The following is a 23572-nucleotide window of genomic DNA, read 5'->3' on the forward strand; positions in this document are numbered from 1 at the left end:
CAAGGATGAGGAAGACCGAATGCAGGCTGAACCAATAGCACTGTAGAAGACTCTATGAAGCCACTTATGCAAATCCAAAACCGATGAGGATATGCACATATGCTCGCTGAAGATGAGAGGATCTTCTATGCTGCCTTGGACTGAAGCACGGAGTGCTTGAGGCTGTATGCTCCAAGAACCCGAGGATCTCAAGCACACATGTTTTCTTGAACTACTGTGCTGAATTCTGATGTTTGAAGTGATTTATGCAGTGCTTTTATATGCATCTTTGCTGCTGTGGTTGGTCCACATTTTATGCTGTTGGCCTGGTTTAAATGTCCCACGACTTGCTGAAAATAGCATTTAATGCTATGATTGCTGGCTGACTGACATATTATGGTGTCGACTTACATTTGATGCTGTCGGTCTGATATCTTATGGCTGACTATTATATGCTGGCTGACTGGCTCTCTAGGAGGTGTATGGTGTGTGAACACCATACACAAGGCATCCCCCAATATGGGGAGCCTTATGGGCTGGCCCATGTCCTAGATGATGCTTAGATGCTTTCTATATGCTGCTATGCGACTGACTTCTACGTGATGAATTCTCCAAGTGGGTAAGAGGACTGACATATGCATACTCTCTAAGGCTTGGAGACTGACCTACGTAGCTTGTGCCTAACATGTCCTGGACTCGGGCTCACAATGGGACCACCACATACAACAGATAATCCTAAAAAGGTATTAATATTGTATGATGTTACATATAAGTTGAGCCAGTGTGTCACATAGCACCACGGTGCAAGGTGCATGTGACACTTGAGCTGCTGACTGGAGAAAAGTGCTGATCTTGAGGAGGGTTCTATGTAGTGTGAAGGTGGTGGTACCTTGTGATGTTGTATGTGCGATTCCACTGTACTCTTCTTTCTATCTATGGAAAAACCCTAGCACATAGGCACAAGTGTTCTACACATGGGCTGTCTAGGGTGGCCCTGAACAGAGGCAAGGCTGTGCCATAAGCTCCTCTCTTACTCTCTAGGGTGGCCCTGAAGAGAGGCAAGGCTGTGCCATAAGCTCCTCTCTTACTCCCTAAAAGTCGTCAGTCGCCAGCCTTTCTTGAGCTGCTGACTGGAGAAAAGTGCTGATCTTGAGGAGGGCTCATGTAGTGTGAAGGTGGTGGTACCTGTGTTGAAAGAGAAGGCTTCCCTGGTCTCCTCAATGCGGGCGTAGACCTCTGGGTCTCCAATGAGAGCATCTGGAATTTTGGCTGTCTATCCTGCTGCCAGGGATGAAGCACTACCAGTGCATGATCGGAGAAAGCGGTGCCGGTGAGGATGCCACCATGCCACCCCTATCACACGCCCACTCATGGGTGATCCGACTCAGAAAAAAGAAGACTGAGGGTGGGCCCACTCTTGGTAATTCCAGGCATCCTGTCTTCTCAGCACAAAAAGTAGCTCCTCCCAAACCGTGCTCTTGATCCTTGCTACATTGGTGACAGAGCCGCTGAAGAGAGGCCAGGCTGTGGCATAAGCTCCTGTCTTGCTCCCTAAAAGTTGCCAACCGCCAGCTTCTCCTGAGCTGTTGACTGGAGATAGTGCTGATCTTGAGGAGGGCTCTATCTAGCATGAAGGCTGTGGTACCTGTGTTGAGAGAGAAGGCTGCCCTGCTCTCCTCAGTGCAGGTGTAGAGAGCATCTGGAATTCTGGCTGTCTATCCTTCTGCCAGGGATCACCCAAGCGAAACACTACCGGCGCATGGTCGGAGGAAGTGGATGCCCACCATACCGCCCCTATCACATGCCAACTCATCAACATAAAATCTGTCTAGCTGGGCCAAACTCAGAGCAACTGGCTTGGCGATCTGACTCACTGAACTCTCGGTAAATGCCAGGCATCCTGTCCTCTCAGCACAAAAAGAAGCTCCTCCCAAGCCGTGATCATGATCCTTGCTACACTGGTGACGGAGCTTCCACCTCAGTGGTCCTCCGCTGCCTTAATCAGCCAATTTCTCACCTAGGAAAGCTCACTTATCAATAGTTCTATAGCTGAATATAGGCTTTCACATTATCCCAGACCAATAAGCACCCATTAAGTTACTTATTGCTTGTACGTCCCTTCCCAGGCTGCCTTAGGTATAAGCCTAACCTCTTTACACATCACTCGTTATGGCCAATTGGGCCCATGATGCTAATAGGACTGTAGGGGCAGCTGGCGGGCCCATTGAACTCTCTGGACAGGCAATGGGTAGATTTGGAGATAAATGTGGAACGGAGAAGGAACCGTCATCTTAGGCTTGCTCTGGGGCTCTGCGGCTGGTTGGCCTGCAAGAGTATTGTTTGAATTGGGTTGCATAGGCCGCATGCCACAAGAACGGTACTGGGGGAAAGACTGTACACGGTAACCCATTTGGTGGCATATAAGCATTGCTCAGGAGACCCATTTGGTGGCAGATAATGCATTGCCTGGGAGACCCATTTGGTTTTAGATAATGCATTGCCCGGGAAGGCTTGAAAACTCAACCCTTTGCCAAAACTGTGAGCCGTTAAAGTGGAGAATTGAAAGATGCTGAGGAGAGAGAGAGAGAGAGAGAGAGAGAGAGAGAGAGAGAGCAGCAGTTTTGTGGATAGGAGATTTGCAGTTGGGGCCACAAGCAACTGCCATCATCTGAGGGGTCTCAAGCACTTGTCCCAGCGGGCGGCCAATCACTAGGAGCCCATGATATTCCTTGAAGAGGCCCGGGAAATAGACTGGAATCAAAAAGCCAGTTGCAGTGGCCAGCAGGTTGCAGTCTAGAAACCACGTTGCCATGGAGCCAAGTACATGTCTGCACTGCGAATCATGACGGCTCTATTTGCAGGAATCTTTCTGCCAGGTTGGCCATGTCAATCTCAAATTTAATGTGGCTATTTTTTAGGAACTGAATGTCAGTGGTGTCCTTCCTCACCCACAAGGGGGGTTGTAGACAGGAGCTAGAGGTCCACTTCCGAGAAGGGCAGTTGACCGAGGTGGAGTGGTGACCATGGAGGAGTCCGAAATGATGGAGTTGTCCGAAACGAGGGAAACCAGGGGTCACCAAATGAAGAACAAACAGTGACACTGGAGAGCAGCAAAAGGGACAGGGAAGCCAGGCCAAAGACAAAGGGGAGAAGGGTGGGAAAGGCAGGGAGTTTGTGAACAGGGGCAGGGCGAGTCAAAAAACTGAAGGGTTGAAGGGGACATTATGGATGGTATTAGGGTAGGAGGTTTTTTTTTTTGGTTTTTTGTTTTTTGTTTTTTTTTTTTGGGGGGGGGGGGGGGGGGGGGGAGGGTGTGCACAGGTGAGTGGGAGGAAGGCTGCATGCAGGGTTAGTGTGGGGACCTCTTGGCTCACTGCCGCTCGTGTTTTTAACATGTAGGGCCTCTTGACTTTGGCCATTCAAACAACCCATTGTAAATAATCAGCCCATAATTTTTTTAAAAATGGTTTGGGGGGGTGCACAGTGCACACACCACAGGAATGGAGGAGACTGTGCACTCAGGCGAGAGGAATGTGAACAGGGGCAGGGCGAGTCAAAAAACTGAAGGGTTGGAGGGGACATTATGGATGGTAATAGGGTAGGAGGATTTATTTTTTATTTTTTTGGGGGGGGGGGCGGGGGGGGGGTGGGGCTTCATAAGAATGGGGGGGAGGGTGTGCACAGGACAACCCATTGTAAATAATAAGCACACAATCTTGTCCTAGATCTAGTATATGCTGGCAATATGCATGGACATTTCCATAGTCCTTGGAGACTCTTGCTGTCCCTGTTTCCATGGGGTCTTTTTGGTAGCATAACCTCATCTTCACAAATGTAAAGCAGGGCAGAACTTTGCGGGAAATTAAAGTTGCGGCATGACAGCAGCAGCTTTTCTGCATATATAGAGCAGCGTAGCTCCTTGGCAGCAGCTAGGTGTACGACTGTGCACATCAGCAAAAATGTTGGCATGCTGTGTGGTCCATTTTTCCCCTCAAAACATGCTGAAAGCTGGCATGTTGGTCTTTCTCAGCCTTTCATCTGCTTGCATTGCCCAATCAGTTCCTGGTTGGAGGTCCTCTTGTGCTTGCATTGCCCAATCAGTTCTCAGTCTTTCATCTGCTTGCATTGTCCAATCAGTTCCTGGATGGAGATCCTCTTATGCGATTGCTAAACCTGTGTGTTATATTTTCTTTCTCGGCTGTGTATCTAACAGTCTATTTGTGCCTACACTCTGATCGGCCATCTTTCATTCCTGTTGTCAGGGCTCACAATTTGGGCCTTTCCTTTCAAGCATACCGAATCCCAAACATGTCCTTGTGCCTCTGTGATACTGTCAGTGGAATGATGGATGTGACATGCTAAAGGGTACTAAGCTTGTGGTTTCATCCGTTTCAAGCTCTTTACCACAATACACTGCTTCTAGAATCTAAGTGAGCAGACAGTCATTATCATGGGTCTGGCATCTTTTTGATGGGTTATGTGTATTCTATTTTAAGGAGTGCCTGCCTTTGTGAGCGTGTTGTAAACATTGGTTTTAAGGCTTGTGTTGTAAATATCGATTACCCATGGGGCATATAATTGTGGGATGTGTATATGACCTGTTAACATGCTATGTCACTTGGTCTTTTTTCTGGTGCTGCTTAAGAGAGATGACTCTTACCTCTCACTCCTATTGGATTAACAGGGTATCACATCCGGGCTCTGGAATACCAGAAGATCTTGTCCAGCAGATGTATGACCAGTCTCAAGAAATCACACAAGAGGGAATGGGGCTTAGTGTTTCACGGAAGCTTGTCAAATTGATGAATGGAGATGTTAAATACATTCGTGAGTCTGGAATATGCTTCTTCCTAGTCACTGTGGAGCTTCCTCTTGTGCAGGATGATGACGATGGAGGCCAAGCTCCAGTATTCTGAAGTGGTAGATTAGTTGTCCCATTACCACTCACAGGAAGAGCTAGTGGCTGCCCTCGAAAATTCAATTGATTCAAATTTGTCCCTTGCTTGTAGAAGGCAAAATTCTTACAGGGGTCCAAGGTCAGATGATCTGATGGGGAAAGCATGCAAGCTGAAAGTGCCATTGTATGATTCGAATGTAATGCACTTGAAAGCCATCTTATAAATAAAATTAAATTGGTCAAGAGTGATAGTATAATTCAGGTCTTAGGGTTTGAACTCTCGCTCCCCCCTGCTGGGCAATGTGGTGCGATGGCAACTCAGGCAAGGGCTCTTCCTCCTATTTTAATCAGGAATGAGCTGATGGGGAAAGCATGCAATACTCTTTGAATTCTGATGTAGTTTTCTTGAAAGTCTTCCTCAGAAACAGAAAGGGAAAAGAAAACAAGTTTGTTCTTGAGTTGAAGTAATTTATTTGTTGGGGTTTGAACTCGGGCACCCACTCCCAACCCATGTGCTCTGTTGGACTTTGTGATGTGGTAGCCACTCAGGTGAGGGCTCATTCCATCTGTTTTAATTAGAAATTATGGAGTTGAATAAATTATTGAAAGTGCGATTTGTTGGGTTTTATCCAGGAGGAGGAGGGAAGAGAGAGAGCGGTGATACACGGAGAAGCATGCAGAAAGAAAGAAAGAAAGAAAGAGATTTTATTAACGTCTTCCAAAAGACTGAACTCGGCCTATGAGACAAATCAGTGTACTTGTGTGGGGTATCCTCTGTCCTCCCAACAAAATGAAATAGTACTGAACTAAAAAGCTGAATCTGAGTGTGCAGTAAGTACAATGAGTGGGGGACGTGATGGAGCTCTACTACTAGGAGAATGCAAAGCTATATGCATGGAGTATACAATCCCCTCTCTGTGAAACTGAGCTTTGATCTCTGTCATCTCTCTCTGGTATAGGCGTGGTGTCCGAAAACCAGGTGTCCTCTGTCTCCTGCGGGCTGTGAGTGTCTCTGCTCTCTGGAGAGTAATTCCCTGCTGTGTAGGGGGACTGGGAGTGGGGTGGATCTCTGAATAGTAATCTGTGTCTGTCGTCCCCCCTCTGGAGCTGTCTGAGCCTGTAATGATGTCTCTCTGTGACGCTGTATGTCTAGAATGAATCTTCCCAGTATGCGCTGGTTTGCTGCCTTAAAGATCTAGCGTAGGGAATGTGGCTCTCTGAATAAAATGGGATCTCTCTCTCTCATGGCTGTATATGCTCTGCATCTGCATACATAATGCTCCTCACTCTCCACCTCCTCTCTGCACAATCTGCATACCCTCTCCTCTCGCGGGATCCGTGCTGCTTTGCTAGTCTCGATCTCCAATCGATGATGAGACTCTAAGCTGACCAATAGCTACTCGAGAGCCGTGTGGTAAAAAGCCCTCCATGTATCTAGGCCTCTCTATAAATCCATCATCAGTGATACTCATGAAGTGATCTCTGTAGTAGAGCATCTTCGGTGGAAGAGGCTGTGTAGGCGATATCCATGTCTCTCGTGTATAGAGCTGCCATAGGTCCTGTCTCAATACTCTGTTTCTCTCACTATGAGAGAGACGGATATGTGGTGCATCCCTGTCATACTGGAATGGTGGTAGATGATCCATGTCTAGGCCATGCTGTGAGAACCAATGTGTGACCTGTGCATACTATGATCCTCTGTCTCCTGCCTCAGCCAGGTGTCTAGATGCCTCAAAAGCTCTGTATGACAATTTGTCTTGTGGCATCTCTTTGAATCTGTCTAGTAGGCATATAGTCTGGAATATGGCATCATAGGAGGCACACAGCAAACTCTGCTCGGATAATGTCATGAGGTATTGACGGTTTGCTGCGTATCATGCGTACCATCATGAGGGCTTGTGGTCTCTCTATCTATGTCCACCAATGGGTAGCAAGTCTTGGCGCCCATACCGCTGCTCCATACATCAGTGCCAGTGTGACTAATGTGTCAAATAGCCACCCCTTCGTCCGGGGCTCCTGAAAATGCGCCTAGTGGCACTGTCTCTCTAGCATAGCCAATGTTGCATATCCTCGTGTCAATCTGGCTCTGGCTGCTGAACCCATGGTGAAGCACGTGGCTGCTGCAGAGAAGGTAACCCCTAGGTACACGTATGATGTCACCACCTCCACCTGGCGTCCTGCGAGAGTGAATGTCAGCTAACTCCTGCCTTGTCTCGATGTATGAAAGACCATAACCTTGGTTTTCCCAAGGTTCACAGTAAGAGTGTGCAGAAATATCCCCGTGTCAATCTAGCTCTGGCCGTTGAACCCATGGTGAAGCACGTGGCTGTTGCAGAGAAGGTAACCCCTAGGTACACGTATGATGTCACCACCTCCACCTGGCGTCGTGCGAGAGTGAATGTCAGCTGACTCCTGCCCTGTCTCGATGTATGAAAGACCATAACCTTGGTTTTCCCAAGGTTCACAGTAAGACCCCTCTGTGTGCAGAAATCATCGAGTGCATGTGATGTTGCTGTAGACCTCCTGGAGACTCAGACACTAATACAATATCATCAGCATAAAGCATAATATGTACTGAGGTACCTGCTAGATCAACTCCATCTCCGCCTCCCCGTGTAATGAAGTCAACCACCTCATCAATGTATAACCCAAATAGCGTGGGGGAAAGTGGACACCCTTGCTTCACACCAATGGTGCTAGCAATAGTCTCGGACATACCTCGTGGGCATCTGACTCGCCCAAAAACCTGCTCATATAATGCATAGATGTCCCATGTCATATCTGCTGGTATGCCAAGAGACTGCAGGCGCTGAAAGAGCCTCTCTCGTGGTACTGTGTCAAATGCCTTGCGAAAATCTACAAAGCAGCAATAGAGCAGAGATTCTCACTCTGGCCTGATCAATCATACATCTCAAAGTGAATACATGGTCAATGGGGTGGTAGAGAAAGCTCTCCTGAAGCTTGCCTGCCCTGATGAGCGTAAACCTGCTCGCTCAGCATATAAGCTAAGATCTTGCTCCAACACTGCACCATAGAGTTTGGCCCAACCATAACCGTCCTCCTCACACTGTCTGCTCTGTGTGTGGGCATTGCAGTCACCCGTAAGAAATACCTCCCCTAGTGTAAAATCATGCATAATCTCCTCTGACAAACAAGTGTATGGCGAGGCTCCTGTCTCCTCCTCGTGTGGCATGTCCTCTATAATGAAATAGGAGGATCCTGATGGAGGAAAGTAACATAGGGCTATGTATATAACCCTGTCCTGTGAGAGCTGTAAGTTGATCCACATGTATCTGGCCTCTGGATCTTGTGCTACCACTCTCAGTCTCCCCTGTAGCTCCCGTCTGAATAGAACTGCTACTCCCCTCGACCCTCTCGAGGTCCCCTGGCGTGTGGTCCTCCTGTATGCTGACTCCCACTGGAATCCCTCTACTTGAGGTAGCCCTCTCTCTAGGCTCTGATGTGTCTCTGTCAGAAGTATGATGTCTCTCCCCACCATAACATGCTCCAGTCGTCCAGGATGCACCCATAGTGGACCATTACAGTTCCATACTGCCATGTGTATCTCTGTGAGTGGCCTGGTCTGTGTCCCATAGGCCCCAAACCGCTAATCCATGGGCCGGCCATCAATGATAACCCGACCATCTCGATAGAAGGCCTTCTTGCCTTCTCTCCTCGCGTGTAAGACTTGTGGCATGCAAGCTCTCCTATGCTCTAGCTGCATCCTTGTGAGATCATCATCCAAGAAAATAGGAGCTCCCTCTAAGCCTTGTAGTATGACCCTCTTCCTCATGAAGGTGACTCTCTTCGTCTCTCCTGCAAACTGTAGGATGAGGGCTCGCTTGCGTGTTGAGTCTTTCCCGGCTCTCCATGCTTTGGTGAAGGGGAGAGGGTCCTCTTCCCTGTAGCCTAGCTTCATGCATAGAAGCTGTCCATCTTTCTCGGGAGTGGAGTTGGGTGTCTCGGCTATACCTGTGACTCGAATGTTGAGGCGGCGGGCATGCCTCATCTTCTCGTCCTCAATGGTGGTGTGAATGTTTTGATGTTCTTTCCTTTGAGTCTCCTCCCTCACTTCTTTGCGGATGTTCTTCTTCACCACCTCAACCCATCCTGACTGCTTGGCTTCGAGTTTTTCCTCCATGTCCTTTGTGATCTCCTTGGAGATCTCTTCTTTGATGGCCGTGAGAGTGTTCTCATTGGTCTCCCCTTCTTTCTTCTCGGTGTTCTTGACGGCTACCAGTTTCACTTTCAATGCACTCACCTCCTTGAGTGTTGTGTTCTCTTGTTCAAGGTCCGTGACCCGTGCTTCGAGGGCCATGATGTGCCGGTGTAGTTTGTTCTCCACCTCATTGAGGTTGGAATCGAACGTCTTCTTATTCTCCTTGATTAGTGCCTTCATTGCCGTCTCGAGGGCCTCGAGTTTCTCTTGGAGACTCGGGGCCATTCCTCGAGATTGAGGAGAGAGAGAGAGTTATGTTGCTTGTTGCCTTGGGGGCCTGAGCAACGGTGGGAGGGGAAAGAAGGATGTAGGGCCTATCGGACATGCAGGCGGGCCAGCATAGCGCCAGCAGTAGTGGGCGCCAGTGGCGAGCAGAGAGGGCGGCTACGCACAGAGGCGAGAAGCGAACAGGGAACAACGAAGTGAAGCAAGCGGCGAACAGTGCAGCGAAAAGCGGGCGGCGACCAGTAGCGAACAGCGAAACAGGGGCGGCAAGGGCAGAGGCGAGGGCGAACAGTTGCGGGTGGCGATAGTAGAGAGATTAACAGCGAAGAGGGGTGGCGAGGGCAGAGGCGAACTGGGGCGGCGAGTGCAGAGGCGAGGGCGAGCAGGGTAAGTGAGGGCAGAGGCGAACTGGGACAGCACGAGAGAGAAAAGCGAGGGCAAGGAGGCAGAGGCGAACTGGGGGCGGCGAGAGTAGAGGCGAGGGCGAGGAGAGAGAGAGAGAGAGAGAGAGAGAGAGAGAGAGAGAGAGAGAGAGAGAGAGAGAGAGTGGAGAAGAAGCTCACGTACTTGCATTGTATCATGCTTAGATAAAATTTTACCTAATACCAACCTTTGCTACGTACGTAATAGAAAGTCCTTGCACCTACCAGACATGCAGGGCCTACCGGACATGCAGGCGGGCCAGCATAGCGCCAGCAGTAGTGGGCGCCAATGGCGAACAGAGAGGGCGGCTACGCACAGAGGCACGAAGCGAAAAGGGAACAGCGAAGTGAAGCAAGCGGTGAACAGTGCAGCGAAAAGCGGGCGGCGACCAGTAGCGAACAACGAAACAGGGGCGGCGAGGGCAGAGGCGAGGGCGAGAAAAGCGAGGGCGAGGAGGCAGAGGCGAACTGGGAGCGGCGAGAGGTTAGGAGAGAGAGAGAGAGAGAGAGAGAGAGAGAGAGAGAGTGGAGAAGAAGCTCACGTACTCGCATTGTACTATGCTTAGATAAATTTTTGCCTAATACCAACCTTTGCTATGTACGTAATAGAAAGTCCTTGCACCTACCGGACATGCAGGGCCTACCAGACATGCAGGCGGGCCAGCATAGCGCCAGCAGTAGTGGGCGCCAGTGGCGAACAGAGAGGGCGGCTACGCACAGAGGCGTGAAGCGAACAGGGAAGAGCGAAGTGAAGCAAGCGGCGAACAGGGCAGCGAAAAGCAGGCGGTGACTAGTAGCGAACAGCGAAACAGGGGCGACGAGGGCAGAGGCGAGGGCGAACGGTTGCAGGTGGCGATAGTAGAGAGATTAACAGCGAACAGGGGCGGCGAGGGCAGAGGCGAACTGGGGCGGTCAGGGCAGAGGTGAGGGCGAGGAGGGTAAGTGAGGGCAGAGGCGAACTGGGACAGTGAGAGAGAGAAAAGCGAGGGCAAGGAGGCTGAGGCGAGGGCGAGGAGGCAGAGGCGAACTGGGAGCGGCGAGAGGTTAGGCGGGCGAGAGAGAGAGAGAGAGAGAGAGAGAGAGAGAGAGAGAGAGAGAGAGAGAGAGAGAGTGGAGAAGAAGCTCACGTACTCGCATTGTACTATGCTTAGATAAATTTTTTCCTAATACCAACCTTTGCTATGTACGTAATAGAAAGTCCTTGCACTTACCGGACATGCAGGGCCTACCAGACATGCAGGCGAGCCAGCATAGCGCCAGCAGTAGTGGGCGCCAGTGGCGAACAGAGAGGGCGGCTACGCACAGAGGCGTGAAGCGAACAGGGAAGAGCGAAGTGAAGCAAGCGGCGAACAGGGCAGCGAAAAGCAGGCGGTGACTAGTAGCGAACAGCGAAACAGGGGCGACGAGGGCAGAGGCGAGGGCGAACAGTTGCGGGTGGCGATAGTAGAGAGATTAACAGCGAACAGGGGCGGCGAGGGCAGAGGCGAACTCGGGCGGTGAGGGCAGAGGTGAGGGCGAGGAGGGTAAGTGAGGGCAGAGGCGAACTGGGACAGTGAGAGAAAAGCGAGGGCAAGGAGGCTGAGGCGAACTGGGGGCGGCGAGAGCAGAGGCGAGGGCGAGGAGGTTAGGCGAGAGAGAGAGAGAGAGGAGAAGAAGCTCATGTACTCGCATTGTATTATGCTTAGATAAATTTTTGCCTAATACCAACCTTTGTAACGTACGTAATAGAAAGTCCTTGAACCTACCGGACATGCAGGGCCTACTGGACATGCAGGTGGGTCAGCATAGCGCCAGCAGTAGTGGGCGCCAGTGGCGAACAGAGAGGGCGGCTATGCACAGATGCGCGAAGCGAACAGGGAACAGCAAAGTGAAGCAAGCGGTGAACAGTGTAGCGAAAAGCGGGCGGCGACCAGTAGCGAACAACGAAACAGGGGCGGCGAGGGCAGAGGCGAGGGCGAACAGTTGTTGCAGGTGGCGATAGTAGAGAGATTAACAGCGAATAGGGGCGGCGAGGGCAGAGGCGAGGGCGAGGAGGGTCAGCGAGGGCAGAGGCGAACTGGGGCAGAGAGAGAAAAGCGAGGGTGAGGAGGCAGAGGCGAATTGGGGGCGGCGAGAGCAGAGGCGAGGGCGAGGATGTTGGACGAGAGAGAGAGAGAGAGAGAGAGAGAGAGAGAGAGACTGGAGAAGAAGCTCACGTACTCGCATTGTATTATGTTTAGATAAATTTTTACCTAATACCAACCTTTACTACGTACGTAATAGAAAGTCCTTGCACCTATGCGAAGTGACACTAGGATTACATAAGTGAGTACTAAGGTTTCTAAACCCTTTATTGCTAACACTGTAAGTGTGTGTGTCCCAAGCAAGTTATTCCTAACTCCCTAACACATTTACCTCTACGAAATGTCCATCTCTCATATGTTTCATGGCAAACAAGTGATTCGCACTACCATTTTTGGATCAGTTTTGGTCACTTTTTGGATCTAGTTGAAACGGGAGAGAGGAGAGATGAAAATATCTCATTATTTGGGAGTTTAAAACTCATTCAAGCATGTGAAATAGGCGCCCTCTTCATGAGGGGAATTTCCCATGCAGAGGTGTCAAAAATGCATCATTTCACCTAAATATCTCTCTTTTTTAACTATTAACCTTGTCCTTAGTCAACTCTTCATCTTATGTGAGTATTTACTCATTTTTGGGAGATTTTCCTTTTATTAACTTTTCTTCATTTATCTCCTCCCTACATTTGGATGAATCTTATTGGTCCATAGGAACCTTAATTTAAAATTTCAAAAAAAATTTCACCCCCAGGATAATGTCTCTTGAACAGATTATACTTAATTTCTAATGCACCTTTTGAAAATCTTTTTGAACTTCTATTTCAGGGGAACTTATTTTAATAAGATGAGGTATTTTTCTATCCAAAAATATTTAAAATCTGATTATTATCTCTCTAGAATATTTTCTCTCTCTAGGCCAAAACAGGTAGAAACAAGATCTTTTATATTTCTGAAGAGGGGAATGAATCACAGGAGAAGATACTGGACATCATGAGGGCTGGGGGAGGAATCTTACATTCTATCCCACTTAAAAAATGTGAGATGTCCTCATCTCGCAGGTGGAGTATGATCTTTTTCATCATCTTCTTCTTCTTCAATCACTTCTAGCGTTACTGCTTTGGAAGTGGACGGCCGATTTGGGAACAATTCTTCAACTCCAAAGGCACGTGTATATGTGTTACAACCAAAGATGCGAAAGAAGCCTATACCAAGTCTCATAAGGCGTGCTAGTCTTCAAAGCTTTAGTAGGGTATCTATGTGATAGTCTTCGAAGATTTAGTAGGGTGACTATCAAAACTTTAGTAGGGTATCTATGTGCTAGTGGCTTGATTGCCTCAAGCCAAATCTTGTGTGGTAAACCTTGGCCTTTGAACATACTACACCTAGCCATTTATTAAAGACATGTTCTTTCTCCCAATCACACCATTTTGTTGAGGTGTGTAAGCCATGGTACATTGATGCTTGATCCTTCTTTTTTGCATGAAAGCCATGGAAGCATTTGACATATATTCATTCCCTATCTACATGGAGTGTTCGAATCTTGCATCTTTCATTCTCAACCATTGCAAGAAGTGATGAAAATGCATAAAATCCTCATATTTCTCCTTCATTGGATAAACCCATGTGAACTTGGAGTAATCATCTATGAATGTAACAAGATAGTAGTAGCCTCCCATTTACGATATCCTCACTGGACCACACTTATCATCGTGTATGAGATAATTTTCAATCAGCTCTCATTGAATCATCACGGGGGGATTGGCACCTCCCGTCATCGAGCATTCAAAGTGGTTCAGGCCAACTTCATGTCTAGTATAAATAAGCTCATTATTATTCAACAATTGCTCCTGCCAATCCTTGACTTTGGTAGATGCTTATCCATGGAATCACCCTCATCTAGAGGTATGGAAATTGAGATAGGAAGGAGACAAAGAGTTAAATGGTTGATACCAATTGCATGTCTAGTATAACCTCATCGATATTCAGCAATTGCTCCAGCAAATCCTTGACTTTGGTGAGATGCTCAATCATGGACATGGAATAGCCTCATCCATGAATAAGATATCCAGTTCTCCTCAGGTATATGACTCAAAGCCTCCTCGTGAGTTTTCTCTGTAGGTACATGACTCGGAGCCTCCTTGCGAGGCTGACTCATCCCTTCAAGAGTATCCCATGCATCCTTGGATGTCCTACATGATCGAATAAAGCTATAAAGGGCATTGCTTGTGTATCTTGAGAATCCCACCTCCTTGGATTTGCATGAGGAGGAGGTACAACAGGTTCAACATCTGTGCTACCAACTACTCTTTTGAGCTCTTGTCCTGCAACAAGAGTAGCTGGTTGAATGGTGGGTGGGCATATGTCTTCACCAGACACAATACCTCACAACCCTTTGGCTACCAATGAATTGTGTATCATAAAACTATGGAGAAGGTATTGCCATCTAGCTTATGCTCTCTTATGACAAAACATGGTGTATCATGTGCCATGTCTATAACTGCACCACTGAAATACTCTTCTGCAAGTATTAATGCTTGAAAAATGTGGGTTGATGCACCCAATGGCTACAAAATTGCAAGAAAAATAATAATGAAACAATAATGTGCAAAAAAATGCTTCTGAAATTTTACCCGAACTGATGAGAAGATGACCTGTTAGCAGGCTAAATTGATGGTTTACTGATAAAACGGTCCACGAATGGAATGTCGTCAATGAGAAATTGTAGACGGAAGTTGATCTCTATCAACAAAAATCTATGAATATAAGGCGATGGAATCTGCTGTGTCGATGGAAATTTGCAGACGGAATGGACGCTGACGGACGAATGGAAATTCGACGGACGTAACTATGGACGGATGGAATCACACATATAACATAGATAAACTCTTCCCTAACCCTAGACTTTTTGCTCTAATACCATTGTTAGGTTTTATTTAGGAGGGAGAGAGTGGGAGAGCTCATAGAGAGCTAAAACGGTTTTGCACAGAGAAGCGTGCACATAGAGAGTGTCGAGGAGATATCTAGGAGAGAGAGAGAGAGAGAGAGAGAGAGAGAGAGAGAGAGAGAGAGAGAGAGAGAGAGAGGGGGGGGGGGGAAGAGCTCACAGAGAGCTAAAACGATGATGCACAAGAGAAGCATGCACGGTTAGGTATTGTGAAACCAAATGTGTAATTTCCATAACATTGAGTATTATATGCATATATAGATGTTGACTCGTGGAAGAAGATTATACTTTGCTTATGGCTCAATACATCAAGGTCACTATAACCACATGTAAAGGTACCATTCATGACATGCAACCACATCCAACATAATATTACATGCATCCTAATCAACACAAACTTAGGTTTTCCATTGCTCTTGTGTAGATTTAACAACATGAACAACAAGTCACTATTTAGTAATTTGGGAGATGTACCTTGTCTCCGCAAATTGTAGATATCCATGGTTGCATATGAACTTATGTAAAACTTATGAACTTATGTAAAACTGGAGAGATCAACGAAATCTTATGTTGACCTAAGGGAAAGATCTACATGGAAGTTTTATCTTGACAAAGGGTTCGATACACACCTTTGAGATTATTGTGGTTTCAATTAAGTGAATTAGTATACTCCTAGAACATAGTCTTATTTTCGTCTGGAGTAAAATACACACCTTTTTGATTAGTGTGATTCCAATTAAGTAAACTAGTTTACTTCTAGAAAAGAGTATGAGTATCTTAAGTGAAACTAAGTAATTAAAAATTGTCTGGAGTGATCCTAAGTATACTTCTAAAAGAGACTCTCAATGATTGGAGTGAACCTAAAGTAAATTAGTCTACTTCTAGAAGAGAGTCTCAATGGCTTGAGTGACCATAAGTATACTCCTAGAAGAGAGTCTTAGTATACTTATAGAAGAGAATCTGAGTGTCTTGAGTGAACCTAAGCATACTTTGTCTTGAGATAACATGAGTAATTAAAAATTTGTTTGCTCCTTGACCATAGCTCACTTGGGCACACCTAGTTATATTTTCACATCTTGTGCTTATTGGCAATCTCTTTGCTTCTTTGTGTAATTGCCTCCTTAATGACCTTATAAATTCTCTTAAATAGACTGTTGTTTTTCTTCACGTAGTTCCTAAATTGGGTCGATACCTTTGCTTTCACTTCACTTGGCTCTTAGAGAAGTTTTTGCCTATGCTCATTCCTCTTGTAATGCCATTCTTCTCGTTCTTGGTCTTGATCCATACTCTCTTATCGCCCACTAATGCTCACCATGAAACTTCGAATTTCAAGAGCACTTCTTGAGACTTTTTGAGAAAGGGTTCACACCTTCATGATTCCTGTGGTTCCAATTAAGTAAGTGTATGAGATCCGTCCTCCTCTTTCAAGACAAATTTGGCCCTCTCTCAATGGTCAATATAAGAACCAAAGATGATTAGGCATGTATTTATTGGAGCTTATTGTAGAGCCTCCCAAACCCCCGTCATAGATTTCTTTAGGTCAGAATAACTAGTGGCCTAATGTGAGCCGCAGTGGGACTAGCCACCCATGATGGCTTATAGGGATACGTGATCCTCTAGCAGGGTGTCACTAGTGTGAGCATGTGCGATCCTTTTTAAGAGCTAAACACCCCAAATCTCATAGGGACTCATCCCTTCACTTGGTAGATCTAGGATATCCTTCTAGGATATTTTTGATGACATAATATAGAGGGGAGATGCTATAGTTGCTTTGTGTTCTATTTTGGAGGAGCTTGGTATCATTGTATAATCACACATTGTCATCTTTTAGCATCACCATGAATACTTTAGCTTTATGTATCACTAGTTTGAAGGGAGAGAGTTAGGGTTTCATGTGGGAGACATACACAGAGAAGAAGGGAGAGAGAGAGAGAGAGAGAGAGAGAGAGAGAGAGAGAGACATGTGGGGATAAGTCAACTCAAGAGTATGAGTGTGTGACTCCCCTATCACACATGTATATTTGCTCTAGTACACATAGTGCACTTAGTACATTAAAAGTACTACGTGTACTATGTACTATAAAACTTATGGGCTTGTACACACTACAAGGATGGGCATAATGCCTTTACCCCAACAACCTCCCACTTAAAGGCAAAGTGCCCTTAAATGAAGGAAAAGAAAAAATCAGCATGTACATGATAATATACAAGGCCATATCAAGGCTGAAACTGGCCTCATCCAATGCCCATCAAAAGTACTAAGTGTACTATGTACTATAAAACTTATGGGCTTGTACACACTACAAGGGTGGACATAATGCCTTTACCCCAACAACCTCCCACTTAAAGGCAAAGTGCCCTTAAATGAAGGAAAAGAAAAAATCAGCATGTACATGATAATATACAAGGCCATATCAAGGCTGAAACTGGCCTCATCCAATGCCCATCAAGTGTCTGCAATGAGCAAACCGCTCTGGAGGCAAACTCTTTGTCAACAGATCAGTCGGGTAGTCATCCGTATGAATCTTGACAAGCTGAATTTGCTTGTTCTCTATCACCTCTTTGATGAAGTGATACTTCACATCCACATGCTTCGTCTTTGCATGAAAGACAGGGTTCTTTGCCAACTGGATGGCACTCTGACTGTCACAATGCAACAATGGAGTATCCCCTGTATAACCCAAATCAACCACTAACCGAGATAGCCATAATGCCTCCTTGCAAGCCTCTGTGTGGCTGCAATATACTCGGCCTCTGTAGTAGATAAGGCAATGCACTTCTGCATCCTGGATATCCATGACACAGCACCTCCTGTGAATGTAAACACATAACCGGTAGTAAGACTTGCGGTTATCTGGATGACCGGCATAATCCGAATCCGTGTAACCATGTACTAATGCATCCTGTTTGCCAAAGCAAATGCACATATCCTGTGTGTCCTTCAGGTATCTCATGACACCTTTCACTGCTTCCCAATGCTTCTTGCCAGGGTTGGCCATGTATCTACCAACCACTCCCACTGCAAAAGCAATGTCCGGCCTGGTAGCAACCATGGCATACATGAGACTGCCACAAGCTGAAGCATACGGAATCTTGGCCATATTAGCCCTGCCACTATCTGACTGTGGGCTGTCCATAGCACTGAGTTTCACATATGGAGGCAAAGGAGTACTAGTCTTCTTCCCCCGTCCATATTGAACCTCTGCAAAACTTTGCCAGTCTATTCCTTCTGAGACAAATACAACACATGCTGATTTCTGTCCCGAAGTATCCGCATACCCAAAATATCCGCATACAATACATGCTGATTTCTGTCCCGAAGTATCCGCATACCCAAAATGTGATTTGCATCACCCAAATCCTTCATATCAAAGGTCTGATGCAGCCTCTTCTTCAAGGCATCCATCTCTTTACGAGATTTCCCGGCAATCAACATATCATCAACATACAAGATGAGGATCAATAGACTGCCATCCAAAGCTTTCTTGGTGTATCAGCAGTGATCTATGTCACTCCTCCTGAAATCTTGGGATTTCATGAATGTATCAAATTTCTGATACCATTCCCTTGGTGCCTGTTTGAGCCCATAAAGACTCTTTTTCAGCTTGCATACAAGCTTCTCCTTGCCACTCACTGCATAACCCTCTGGCTGTTGCATATATATCTCCTCATGGATATCACCATGAAGAAAAGCAGTCTTCACATCCATCTGAATCAAATCTAGATCATCATGAGCAACCAAAGCTAATACAGCTCTAAGTGTGGTCATTTTGACCACTGGAGAGAAGATCTCATCAAAGTCCACACCATATTCCTGCTTGAAGCCCTTAGCCACTAACCTGGCTTTGCATCAGGTGCAACTTTGAGCCTGTAAACCCACTTGCATGGCAAAATCTTCTTGCCATTAAACCCACTTGCATGGCAAAATCTTCTTGCCTGTAGGCAAATGCACCAACTTCCATGTTCCATTTTTGTGCAGAGAATCCATCTTTGACTTCATAGCACGCTCCCAAAGAGCCTTGTCTGCCCTCTGTAAAGCCTCCTTGTAACATGAGGGCTCTCCACAGTCAGTGAGCATCAAGTAGTCAACCCCTGGAACAAACCTGTCAGGGGGTCTGGAGGGTCTTGTGGCCCTCCGTACCCAATGACCATCATTTGCAGGTTGCTGTCCAGCTTGCATATCACCTATTGGTGGCTCCTGTTCCATGCCATAAGGTTGAAAGATCATGCCCGGTATCTCCTCTAACTCTGGGATATCCATAGGGATATCTTCTGCCATCTCTGGCTGTCCATTTGGACCATTTTTAGCACCATTTAAGGGCTGGTTTTGATGCTGTAATGGCTGGTTTACAGCCCTTGGTTGTTGTCCATGATGTCCATCATCATCAAAGATGACTCTGCCAGGCTCCTGTTGCCTTGCAGGCCCCTTATACATGCATGTTTCATCAAAAATGACATCATTGCTGCGTATAATCTTTCTATTTACTGGATCCCAAAGTCTATACCCCATTTCACCTCTGTCACCATATCCTAGGAATATGCATTTGTGAGACTTAGGATCAAGTTTGGTGCGTATTTCCCTGCGCATGTGCATGTACGCAACACAACCAAACACTCTCAGGTGCTTGTAGGACAGAGGCTTCCCTATCCATACTTCCTCTGGCACTTTCCCACCAAGCCTCGTGTTAGGTGACCTGTTTATAAGATGAACAGCTGTCATAACAGCTTCAGCCCAAAAACCATGAGGTAATGCAGCATGTGACAACATAGAACGGACCTTCTCCTGAATGGTCTTGTTCATCCTCTCTGCTGTCCCGTTTTGTGGAGGATCATAAGGAGCAGTGAGCTCCCTCTTGATGCCTTTAGCATCACAAAAGTCCTGAAACTGTTTGGACATATGCTCTCCACCATTGTCGGAACGCAAAGCCTTCAGTGTTTTGCCAGTTTGATTCTCAACATGAGCAACAAACTTCTCAAACACTGAGAATGTATCACTCTTCAAAACGAAGAGGATAAACCCACACCTTGCGTGTGGCATCATCAATAAAAGACACAAAATATTTTGCCCCTCCCAAAGAAAGCTGAGGCATCTCACATATATCTGTATGCACAAGCTCTAACTGAGCATCTTTTTGTCCAAGAGCTTTCTTGTGAGGGCACTGGAGTTGCCTACCATATATACAATGCTCACAAAACTGAAAACTTGAGAACTTTAGAGAAGGCAAGTATCCAAAATGAGACAATTGCTCCATTCCTTTGACACTCATGTGTCCCAATCGGCTATGCCACATAGAGATTTTCGGCAGCTCGGTTGCATTTACATTAGCATGGTGACAAACATTAGCATGCATGAAGTAAAGAGTGTCCACCTTAGAGCCTCTGGCAACAACCAGTGAGCCCTTACTAATCTTCCACTTCCCACGACCAAATGTGGTAACATAATCAGCATCATCAAGCTGTCCAGTAGAAAGCAGGTTCTTCTTGATCTCAGGCACATGCCTGACATCATGGAGCATAAGTTGTGAGCCATCTGAAAACACAAGCCTCACATCACCTCTGCCAAGAATCTAGCATGTATGGTTATCACCCAAATAAACTACTCCTTCATTGCCAGCAGTATACCTGACAAACAAGTCTCTGCAACCTATGACATGAAAGGAGGCACCTGAATCAATGATCCATGAGTGCATACCATGACCATCTCCTGCAAGAAGTGAATGGGCATCAAGTGAAGACGTGAATAGGACTTCATCCTCACTGTCACCTGCATGTGACACATTGACTTCTTCAATCTTGACTCCACTTTTGCCCTTTGGCTTTGCATCTTTGGCTTTATCTTTGTCTTTGTCTTTTCCTTTGCCCTTTTCCTTTTGATCATTCTTCCATTTGTAGCATTGCTTTTTGATATGTCCCTTCTTGCCACAATAATGGCATTCCAAGTCCTTTTTGGAGCGGGACTTGCTCCTTCCCCGTTCTTGGCTTTTACCCCTTTGCTGGGATCTCCCACGTGCATTCATTGCATTGGACTTTCCAACAGAGTTGTTCTTCCTGTTCATCTCCTCTTGAAGGAGAGCACCCTCAACATCTGCATATGACAGCATAGCATTTGAATTGCTAGTGGCTATCCTGAATGTGTCCCAACTCTCTGGCAAAGTGCATAGGAGAAAGGTGGCTTTGAACTCATCGTCCATTGCCAACTTTTGATTGATAACCTGGCTGACAACACCATTAAACTCATTTAGATGGGCTGTCATAGACGCCCCTTCCTTCATTTGAAGACCTATGAGTTTCTTCAACCAATTCACTTTACTTGAGGCACTTTGCTGGGCATACAAGTCCTACAATCTTTTCCACATTCCCCAAGCTGTCTTCTCTTCACGTATGCTGAAAAGTAAAGTGTCTGACACAGACAACATGATGGTGGATCTTGCTAGCTCATCCATATCTTCCCATTCTTCAGCAGTAAGAGAAGCGGGCATTACACCCCTTTCTTTGATGGGCTTGTGCTGCTTCTTCTGGAGCAACACATTATAGCACTGGGTTTGCCAAATGTCATAATTATGTGAGCCTTCAAGCTTCTTGATGTGAAGCAATGAAGAGCTCTCACCTGTGGTTGCCATAGCAATATGCAACCTTTGTCAATGCCTGACTCCCTGCAAGATGTGCAAACACTGCACCAAAGCACACAAAGTGCTCACAGTTGTTCTCCCAAAGTTTATCTCCCACTGCGGAAGCACGAATGCAATTCTCCTCCCACTGAATGTGATAAAATCACCAAAATATGGTTGCTGACACAGCACCTTAAATGTGCTCTGTTCCCCTTCCAAAGTACTGTACAATAGTACTAAGTGCTCACCAATGATGTACCAAATCTATACCGCCAAGTACAACAGCTGAAAGTGAGCCTTTTCCTCACTCAAATCAATGTACAGCCATGCCAAAACTTGTACAAAGTTGTACCAAATCTGTACTAGCAAGTACAGCAGCAATAAATGCTCTCTTGGCTGTCCAAATGAGTGAAAATCAGACCTTGACAGTCCTCACCACTGCATACAACAGTCCCGGATAGAAATTGAGCAAAAGCCCCTTGACTGCAAGTGGATTTCTGAGGGTTTAAGGCATAAAAGTCTTCCCTGCTGCTTTGCCAAGCTCAACAAGCATAAAATCTTGAAAAGCTCCTTGATTCAAGATCAATTTCTGATCAAACATGGTACATTAACACACATGAAGGCATCCAGAGTCTTCACAATGCTTTCCCCTAGCCACATATACATCCAATACATAAAAGCCCCTTGATTTACTGACACATTGAGTGCTTGACAGGCATCAACACATTGCTCAAAGCATCAAATGCCAGTGCCTGCATGCAAATCAACCCAATTGGCACAAAAGCCCTTTGATTTGCACTTCAATTTCCTGTAATTTTACCCCAAATGTGAGATTGCTCACATCATACAGCATGTATGAATGCCCAATGGCACAATTACATCAAAAGCCCCAAATTTTGACACCTAATTTTCTGCAAATTGACCCGAAATGTGACCAATGTCACCCAATGTTGCCAATTTTGCTCAAAATCTGAGAAATTTGGACCTGTACTTGCTCTATTGATGATTGTACCTGCTCAATTGCAAATCCCAAAAAAAAATTGAAGCAAATACCTCTGAAATCAGCTGATTTCTGTTTCAGAAAAGGGGTGTCTTCGTATTTGATGATTCGTGTGAGATGCTTTTTCTGCTGTGCAGGTACGGATGCTGCTTCACGGCCTGCCACCAAGACACCTGTACTGCCCAGTGATGACACACATGGAGTCCTGCACAACAGTAAGCTCTGTACCCGAGTCAACTCTTGCACCTAGGTGCACCTCGTCTGTAGATAGCAGCTAGGAGAAGCCTTAACCTGCAACCTCAGAGAGAGCAGCCCAAGACATGGGCACAGAGAGAGTCGGAGCTGTGTGAGATCGGGAGCAGTGGCGGCGGGCTGTAGAAGAAGCTTGAGCAGCGACGAACGTGGGCGCAGTATCGGGGTGGACGGGCAGTTTTAATTTGGGAGCCGGCGAGGCAAGATGTTCCCGGACAGACGCTAGCGGGCGGAGCCCTGTTTGTTGACGCCACCTCCGCCTAGTGGCCAGGTGTCTAACGGCCAACGCCTTGCTGCCTGCAACTCCCTCTCACTGTCTTGCAGCGCCCAACGGGGCCTAGCTCTGCCCTGTAAGCAAAGCGATCACAGAGAGGTTATTTCCTTCGTGCTGGCTCTTCAATGCTGCGCGCTGCCCTGCACTGGAGGTTATGGTGTGTGAAGCGAAAGCTACAGAGGTGAAACCGGTGGCCCTTGCAGTTGGCGTCAAAAATGCATGTGGGCACGCACCCCTGCTTCTTCAAGCAAATGCTGCAATTGCAATCGCCATGGCTCTGATACCAGTCGAAGGGAGAGAGTTAGGGTTTCATGTGGGAGACATGCACAGAGAAGAAGGGAGAGAGAGAGAGAGAGACATGTGGGGATAAGTCAACTCAAGAGTATGAGTGTGTGACTCCCCTATCACACATGTATATTTGCTCTAGTACACATAGTGCACTTAGTACATTAAAAGTACTAAGTGTACTATGTACTATAAAACTTATGGGCTTGTACACACTACAAGGGTGGGCATAATGCCTTTACCCCAACATAGTTTTTCCAGGTGATACATTGTACTACCTATTTGGTGTCACAGACATTAATATATCTCTCGTTCTTTATCAAATCTTGGAGAGTTCTTCCACACCATCCATTGAAGACACATTGTCATCATGTAGCATCACATGTATACTTCAGCTTATGTAGCCA

General features: G+C 46.5%; 1 protein-coding gene across 1 annotated transcript in view; it reads left to right on the forward strand.

The window, feature by feature from the left end:
• The window catches only part of LOC147609529 (phytochrome 1-like), a 44112-nt gene extending 38748 nt beyond the window's left edge, over nucleotides 1–5364 (forward strand). Inside the window, exon 4 of the mRNA XM_086787884.1 lies at nucleotides 4664–5364. Within this exon, the coding sequence (XP_086644010.1) occupies nucleotides 4664–4895 (232 nt within the window). The 3' untranslated portion in view covers nucleotides 4896–5364. The remainder of the gene's footprint in view (nucleotides 1–4663) is intronic.
• The last annotated feature ends 18208 nt before the right edge of the window (nucleotides 5365–23572 follow it).

This window comes from Cibotium barometz, chromosome 51 (assembly GCF_041138505.1).
Source record: "Cibotium barometz isolate CiBa-2024 chromosome 51, ASM4113850v1, whole genome shotgun sequence".
Classification (NCBI taxonomy): Eukaryota; Viridiplantae; Streptophyta; class Polypodiopsida; order Cyatheales; family Cibotiaceae; genus Cibotium; species Cibotium barometz.